Here is an 8,764-nt window from a genome sequence, read left to right on the forward strand (position 1 = left end):
TACACATGTTCAGTAGTAAAATTTCGATTTGACTCAAAAAATCTACCATATAAATAGAATAATTTTGTCATCATCAAAAAAAAATTTTATTAAAAAACATATTTAAAGATATCTTTACAGTATCTTTTCAATGTTTTTATACTATTTAACACAGTTTCTTACCTTAAACTTAACTTTAAACAAAAAATAGACCCAAAAGCGTGTACTTTTAAAAACCTGGAAGAAGTTTGGAAAACCTGGAAATTTCTTGAAAAAACAAGTGGCAACTCTGTTACTTGCTTTCTCTATTTTAATGTTGATGCTAATTAACTAAATTTTGAGTGTATAAATTTTAAAACTTAAATACAGGTTTGCTGAAAATACTGAAAATACCTGGAATTTGACAATTAAGGCAAACAAATCTGTAAAAACCTGAAATTTGATAAATTTTGAAAAAACACCTGTAATTTTAAACAATTTTTATACTGTCAAATTATGATAAATTTAGATTAACTACAAAATATCTATCAATCGCAAAATATTTTTTTCTGTTTTTTAGACTTTTTTTATATAAAACACTTTTAAAGTAGCATTATAGTATATTTTCAAAAATGTATATACAAATTAAGACAGTTTTTAACCTCCGACTTAATTTTTAACCAAAAACAGACTAAAAAATTTGTATTTTTAAAAACCTAGAAGAAATTCAGAAAACCTCAAAAAAAAAAATTCAAAAATTTTTGGCAAAAAACTGTAATTAGTATTTATTCAAAAATATTCTGTTTAGTTTTCTTTGTAGATTTTGTTACAAGTTTCCGTGAAAATAATTTAAAACAAGTTTTAAAATATCTAAAATATAAAATGTATGTATTTTTCAGTTTGGTCTAATGAAAAGTTCAAATAGCAAATTAATTTTTTTCAATGCTATTGACTTACAATTTATGATTAACTTTGTTGAGTTATAAATTATAATTAATTTTTTTTTTTAAATATTAAATGCTAATTAAATAAATTTAAAAAAATTAACTTTTAATTCATGTTAATTCTATTCTTATTGTACTTTTATTTTTATTTAGAACTAAAGAAATAGCATAATATATAAACAAACATATTTTAATCCTCTAATTTCAATAAAAAACTGTATAAACACTAAAAGTCTTCTGTTTTTACTATTTTTTATGGTTTTTATATGCACCTGCTTGTATTTGCATGTTTAATATCAAAGTAAAATATTTTATTTTTCTTATCTGTCAATTTAGATATTATATTTTAATAATTTGTAATGTTTATTGAAACTGTATCTCCAGAAAGTTTTAGTTTTTAGACCTGTCTTTTAGACAAAAAATAAAATGGATTTGTGTAAAGTTGTCTTGTTTTTAGCCTTATTAGGAATTTCATGTGGCGCTGAATCTAAATCACCCTGTCAAGGATGCAAAGACTTAGTTGATGGAATTTTAAAGGTAAAATTTTGAAAATGTTACTTTTTTGCTTCTGTTATATTTTTTAATATTTTAATTTCATATTGTTTTCTATTTCACTAAATACACAAAAACTCTTAAATTTACTTGAGAAAGTTATTACTAAGTTTATTATTACATTGTTTTTTGTAAAACTAACTAATTTACAACTAAATAAAAATAATTTTCACTTAAATTTTATATTAAATTTCTATTCTTAGTCTAAATTTTTCACTACTATAATTAGTTTTTATTTACAATTTTATTGAATTTTGTTAAACATGTAAAAAAATCTAGTTGATACTTTTTTTTACTGAAAAAAAAAAAATTTTAGATTCATTTGATATATATTTTGTTTGTATTTCTATAGCAAAATAATTTATGGATAAACTATTTTAAACTTGCTCAATTAAATTATACTTGTTTTTGATTATTTATAAGTATAATAAGAAAATGTTGTCATTTCAGTTATGATCTTTATATGTTGATGTATGTTTTCATTTTGCACTTCTTTGCTTAACTAATTACAGTAAATAAGTTGAATTTTGCCTAATATTTTTTTGTGAAATCAAAGTTGATGAGTACAATTATTTTCAAATATGGTCTTTTTAATCTATATGAAAGTTAGTTTTACATAAGATTAAATAAAAAATTGCATCATTGAATAAACAAAAATCAAATTTTCACCATGTATGTACTCTATTTTACTAAACTATTGATTAAAACTGTTTTAACAGTTTTTTTTATAGTATATTATTCTGTATTAAAGTAAAAAAAGTAATAAAATTATGTAAAAATAAAAATAAAATAAGAATAAAATAAAATTTAACTTGTATGTGGTAAAATGTTCTTGATTATTAAACGAAAGTTGAGAAAAATAATACTAAATTTAATATATAGTAGTGTTTCTTATAACTATGGTTAGAATTTTATATAAAAATTTGAAATGTAAAAGCAATTATTTCAAAAATTGTATTTTTCACATGTTTAAATATAACATCTTCATTAAATTAGTATTATTTTTCTTATGTATGATATATTCTTTTATAGGGATTAGACAAAACAAAGAACAAGAACTTTGGTGGTGGAGACACAGCCTGGGAAGAAAAGAAAAACTTGAAGTACAAAACCAGTGAAACCAGATTAGTTGAAGTTTTGGAAGGAGCATGTGCTAAAGACAACTTCAAGTGCAATGAAATTGCATCTGAACGTGAAGATGATATTGAAACTTGGTACAAAACTTTGTGAGTGATTGATTTTTTTAAAACCATACACTCTTTGTTCAAAAATTTAACTAGTATTTTTCTTTCAAGGCAAGACAGCAAGCCTCTTCACGAGTACCTCTGTGTCGAAAAGGCAGCAGGTATTCTGTTGTTAATTTTTTTTTAACTTAGAAATAAAGGAAACTATTAATTTATTTTTGAAGTAATTTAATAAGTGTTTAAAATTACTTTTATTGTATTACTTAAGCAATTAAAACAAATAGTTTTAAATAAACTAAACTGTAAATTAAAAAAAATTTAACTTGCTTTAGAAGGTTTGCTAACTACTTAGTAATGATATATAAAGTCACTGTAAATAAATAAGGTACTGTTATACTGTTATACATTTAGAAGGTTTTTATGAAAACATTTATGATTTTGTTCAGATGGCAGTTTTTGTTATTGTGTAATATAACTGTTTTCTTCATAATTTAATTTTTTAAACTTAATTTAAATTAATTATATGTATAGCTTTAAATATTTTTTTATTAACTTTAATACCCTTTCAGTATGTTGTAAAGAAGGAAAGTTTGGAGAAAACTGTGAAAGTTAGTTTATTGTTTATATTTAGACCGTAATATTATTTAGTGATGGTTTTAAAATTAATTTTTTTATTAACATTTTTTAATTTATAATTTAAATTTGTAAACAATGTGTTTTTAAGTTAAAAATACTTAAGAATTGCTTAATTTTAAACCAACATATCAACTTTTTAAAAAGATCATAATTAGTTCTAAAGGGATAATATATTAATATATGTTTTGCTGTTTTGTATTCTACAGAGTTTGAGTTAAAAAATATATAGTTTAATAATTAATATAACTTTCAGAACAACATTTTAGCAAAAAATAAAGTCTAATTCGATTTACTTTAATTTTTTTATACTTTCACTAGTCTTAACACTTTGGTTTGTTGTATTTGAAGTTAAAACTTTAACAACTTGTTATCAAATATTCTTTTACCAAGTTTACTTTTGGCGAAAAAAATTCATTAAAAAAAAGTTTTTGTTGCTGTTTTCTAATGCTCAATTGTTATATATAGATGACTGCCCAGCAAACTCAAATGGTGATATCTGCTTTGGCAGAGGAAAATGCAAGGTTTGTTTTTCGTATATTCAGTTCGTATATAAGTCATAACATTGAAATTTTTTGATAATTATTGTTTTTGATTTTTATAATAGGTAAACTAATCAATTTTGAATTACTTTTCAAAAATAATATACTTTTGTAAAAAAAAAATATTGATGGTGTTAAAATTTCTGAACTTTACTTTTATGTTTGAAAATTTTTGGCCATTCAACTTGATTAAATAATTAGTAAAGTAATTAAAGAACTAATACGACTTAAGATGATGATTGTTTTATATTAAGTAAATCTTTGTTTCGTTTTATTCTAAAAAACTTAGCATCCGCACAAACCGTTTTTCATTATTTTGAAAACATACCCAGATATTTTTCAATAAAGTAACTAAGTAGTTTCATAAGGATTATTCGACCTCTAAATTTTTAAATTCTTAACAATTAAATACGGCTGATAAATAAATACATCACTCATGTCCCCATAAAATTCGATACGTTAGACAATGCGGCCACCACGAAACAAAGCGGTGTAATACGTTGCAACGAACAACGAAAGATGAAAAGCCACTCATAACCACGAGTGGCAGGCACTCAATAACGAAACAATTGAATATCGATTTCAGGGCAGCGGCGACAAGCAGGGCGAAGGCACTTGTGAGTGCGACGAGGGCTACAGCGGCGAACTGTGCAACGAGTGCGGGCCACGTCACTTCCAAAGCTTCAGCAACGCCACGTACACCATGTGTTCGCGTGAGTTTCGAAAAAAATTATGACGAGCTCGATTGCTCTTTCAGTTGTCAGTCAACTTCTTTTCGTTAATTCTCTTGCTTCAATGCGTTGTTATCGTTTAAGCATACCCTACTTTCGTTTTACCATAATGTATGCACACATTTTAAGTGTTTACGCTTTAAAGTTTCTTGAAAGTTTAGCAAGTTTTTATTCTATCTTACTACAATAGTAATTTTTTTGACACAAAGCCTAACGTTAACTATGGTGATAAAGCTTGCGCCGTCGGATGCGAAACTTGCTTGAGCGCCAACGACACCGACTGCTTGACCTGCTCCGCCGGTTTCACCGTGGACAAGACCCCCAAGCCAGCAGCACCGGCCCCAGAAGCGGCCAAGGAAGGATCGGAGGAAAAGAAGGAGGGAGAAGAAGAGAAAAAGGATGAAGAAGCCAAGGAAGAGGAAGGGCCAAAGACAGTTTCTTGCGTTGATGTGAACGAGTGCGTTGAGCAATCAGACTTGTGCCCGGTCGGTGATTACTGCGCCAACACCGAGGGATCTTACAAGTGCGAACGTGAGTTGGCTTGATGTTGTTTGTCGTTGTTCGTACACACAGTTCCCTATGTTAAAGTTAAAAGTAATCATTATTCTTTTTTTACTAAACTTTATACTTAAAAAAACTATAAACTAAGTGTATTTTTAAAGTTAAAATTAAAGTTTCTTAATTAAACCCCTTTCCTAAAAGTTTATAAGGTAGTTTCAGTTCGAAACTGTTCAATGGCTCCGCTAGCATTTTATTTGAGTTAAAGTAAGTAACTGCATGTATAACGTGTGACCACTGCAATTGTTTTAATTTAACTTTTTGCATGAAGTTCATTAAGTCATTGAATAAAGTTTATAATCATACCACACAAGCATCTTTAGATTAATCACTAATACTTACTTAATATGCTAACGCAATTAATTGTAATTTATACATAACTACTGTTTTTGTAATTTGAAATAGCATGGACATGTAGTCCTCTTTGCAAGCGTTGTTACGGACCAACCAACAGACACTGCTTCGAATGCATTCCTGGTGCCATTATGAGAGCTCCATTCGTTTGCCAAGGTTGAAACGCTCGCCACGCTCTAAAAAAGTGGCGTAGTTAGACTAACCAGAAACTAATAAATGTTCTCATATACGCCTGTACGTATATGACTTCAGTAACACTAACGCTTAGAGTTGATATGCAAAAAGTCTTAATTTTTTAAACCTTTAAGTTTGCCACCCCGGCTGTGAAGCTTGTTTTGGCCCGTCGAAAGCCCACTGCCTTGCATGCAAACCGGGAAATATAATGAAGATGCCGTACCTTTGTTCAGGTTTAAATCATGCCGCATCACCTGGTTTCACCTCACTTTAATCACAAGGAAACATTTTTTAATCATTCAAAACCATCCTTGTTCATTTTTGCATTATCATTTGTAGTTTAGATTAATTTTGTGTGTAGATGTTTGGTGTTTTTGTGGATAATATTTTTTTTAATTTTGTATGTTTCTAAATTTTAGAATTTAAAGATTTAAATTTTTGCTTTTTCTAACATAAAAAATACTTTAAGTCTGAATTAATTTTATTTTAAGTTTTTATTGTAATGTTTGTATTTAAATCTTTAAATTTTTTCATTTAAACTAACTTATTTAATTCTTAACAGTTAGTCGTCTTTTGTTTTTAAGATTTATATAATTTATATAAATCTATTGTAATAATTCAATCACAAACAAACTCCAAATAAAAAATTAATGAATTTTTTTACGTCTTAAGGTTAAAAGCCGGTACCTAGATAATTTTCAATTTGTTTTGTAGTTTGTGTGAAAATGTAGTATTAGAAAAACAAAATTTTCTCAGCATGAAATGTACTTTATACAAAATAAATATAAAGCTTTTTCTAAAACATCTTGGATCAAAATGTCTTTCAATTAAACTATGGTTTTTAACAGCTTTAAAATAAGATTATTTTTATTTTTTCAAACGAAATAGAACCTTATATTTGTTTAAGAAATTTTATTTTTTTAATTTAAAAAGTTTTCTAATTTAAAAAGTATTAAAGGTTCTCTCTTTTTTAATAAAAAAAGCTTTTTTGCAAATGCACTGTGAAAATTTCGCTTTATTGTAATTTGCTTGTTCAACGCATGCAGACATCGACGAGTGCGCTAGCGGAGCCATCTGCTTGGGAATGTACGAACAATGCATCAACACCATCGGTCACTACAGGTGCCAGTGCGCCAGGTTCTTCCGTCGCGACCCGACCACCGGTCAGTGCCAGCCCGACCCCGCCATCTACTCCCGATACTTGCCCAACAGGCCACGAAGAACCCCGCCAGTGGGCGAAGAAGAGGGTAAGAGAGCGAAACCAGAAAAAGTATCTGGTGCTTTACCGGGAAAGGGGTTTAGTTTCGCAGCTGCTAGATCAGTGCTGCGCTAGAAACTCGTAGGTAATTATTAGTGAGTGCATCACGACTCAAGTTGCTGATCACTTTTTAACAGAAAAAGTAGCCGGGAAGCCGGCAAAAAAAGGCGCGAAAAAAAGCGCGCCAAAGAAGGCCGTTGTTGAAGACGAGAGCTTGGACGCGGAAGACGTGCAGCGGCTGGCCGTCGCGTTCGTAATTTGCGTGTTCGGCACGCTGGCGGCATCGGGCAGCATGTTCTGGAACATGGTGTTCATCACCAGCATATTTGTCACCATACTGATGTGGCACTCGAAAGAGAACCTAGCCCCCGCCGCCAACCATTACCATAACGAGTTTTAGTAGTGTAAAGTTTGTTAACACTTTGAAAGTATTAATAATTTTTTTTAAATATGTTTAATTTTTTATGATTCGTTTAAAACCAAATGGTACATTTTTATTTTGTTATTTTCTTCAAGTGCAAAAATTTTTTTGTTTTAAGTTAGATTAACTTAAATATACAAGAAAAAAACTGCTTTTATGTTGTCAAGATTACTGCTTTTGTTATATGTGAGAACCTTTTGAGTTGAACACGTTTTTTTAATATACACAAAAACTAAAAGTACATTTTTTCATAAATTCAATATATGTAAATATATATAATGATTCTGACTGTTTCAAGAACTTTTTAAATCTTCACAAACATTTTGAGCAAATATTTTCAATATAACGTTTATGGGTGTGTTTATAACGTTTAATAGTTTATGTTTGATGTAGTGTAGTGTTTTTTAAACCTTACTGTTGCTAACGAGATTCATAATGTAAAATGAACTTTATTATATTATTATTTTTTTCTTACTGTATTTAATTTTAACTTGTACAAACGTAAAACTAAATAAAATTGAGTATTTTGCTGTTGAAGTACTTTAAATCTCAAGATATTCACTGTAAGTTTAAGTAGACTAAACTTTATTTTTCTAAAAATTAAATGCATATTTTCCGCATATTGTGTAGTACAACTTAACTTGACCACAAATTGCTAACTGTTGTGTGAAATTCAGCTAAAAAGGAGGAGGAAAAAGCTTCCGATGAAGTGAAGGCCGCCGAAGCTGAGGAAGGCGAAAAGAAGGAGGAAGAAAAAAGCGAAGAAAACAAGGAAGAAAAAACTGAGGACGAAAACAAATCAGAGTTGTAAATTGTGAGCGCGCGAAAAAACAATTATTAGTCCCTTCACTATATTTTAGACATTAAAAACTTGTTCTCATTCTTTCTTAGCGCAATTCTTTAACTTATTTCTTCTCTCATTTTTATTATTTTTTACAAAATTTATAAACAACTGTTTCTGCTGTTTTTTAATTTTTTTTCAACGTGCAATTCACCAGACAGCGTATGATCGAAGCTAGTTTTATCCGGACTGAAGTGTCGTGTAAACGAGGTCTGAAAAAGCACCTGGGTTGCTGGTGCTCGATTTGTTAAAAGTAGTGTTTGTTTACATATGAAGCGATATTGTGTACTAGAATAAATATTTATAACTCTTACATTCGATTGTATATGTTTAAAAGTTTTACGGAGTTAGAATTACTTGCTTGGGAGATAGAGAAAAATTGTGGGTATAACTTGGTAACATAAATTTTAAGTTGTGTAAAGTAGTAGATTTTCAAGTTTTTCCTAAGGAAATATACTAGTTTGCATAACGTGTAACAATCATATCACTTATCGTATTAATTGTATAAGGTGATCATTAAATGTAAAACTTAACTGCTTCAGTGTTGAGCTTTTTTGGCGTTAGCTCTTTATTTATAATTACAACTTTCGATGCCGGTTTCAAAAAAAAAATCA

The 8,764-nt window shown here is 28.6% G+C and overlaps 2 protein-coding genes across 3 annotated transcripts; both read left to right on the forward strand.

Annotated features, from left to right (window-relative positions):
- Positions 1-1,258: 1,258 nt before the first annotated feature.
- On the forward strand, positions 1,259-8,463 carry LOC145841851 (cysteine-rich with EGF-like domain protein 2). 2 transcript variants are annotated; one of them, XM_082949137.1, is made up of 10 exons: positions 1,259-1,439; positions 2,487-2,680; positions 2,750-2,799; positions 3,208-3,246; positions 3,740-3,795; positions 4,400-4,526; positions 4,779-5,075; positions 5,765-5,863; positions 6,677-6,877; positions 7,987-8,463. In XM_082949137.1, the coding sequence occupies exons 1-10, from the start codon at positions 1,329-1,331 to the stop codon at positions 8,118-8,120; spliced, it is 1,308 nt and encodes a 435-aa protein (XP_082805263.1). In that variant the 5' UTR covers positions 1,259-1,328; the 3' UTR covers positions 8,121-8,463. The 2 variants fall into 2 exon arrangements, with proteins under 2 accessions (XP_082805263.1, XP_082805262.1); XM_082949136.1 differs by lacking the exon at positions 5,765-5,863 and adding an exon at positions 5,508-5,612 and having other exon boundaries at positions 1,260-1,439.
- Positions 6,983-7,972, forward strand: LOC145841852 (uncharacterized; the record flags this gene model as incomplete). The annotated part of the gene is made up of 1 exon (XM_082949138.1): positions 6,983-7,972. A coding segment is annotated over one exon (306 nt), but the record flags the coding sequence as incomplete, so codon positions are not given.
- Positions 8,464-8,764: the final 301 nt, after the last annotated feature.

Source organism: Thalia democratica, chromosome 8 (genome assembly GCF_965202585.1).
Source record: "Thalia democratica chromosome 8, ktThaDemo2.hap1.1, whole genome shotgun sequence".
Taxonomy (NCBI): Eukaryota; Metazoa; Chordata; class Thaliacea; order Salpida; family Salpidae; genus Thalia; species Thalia democratica.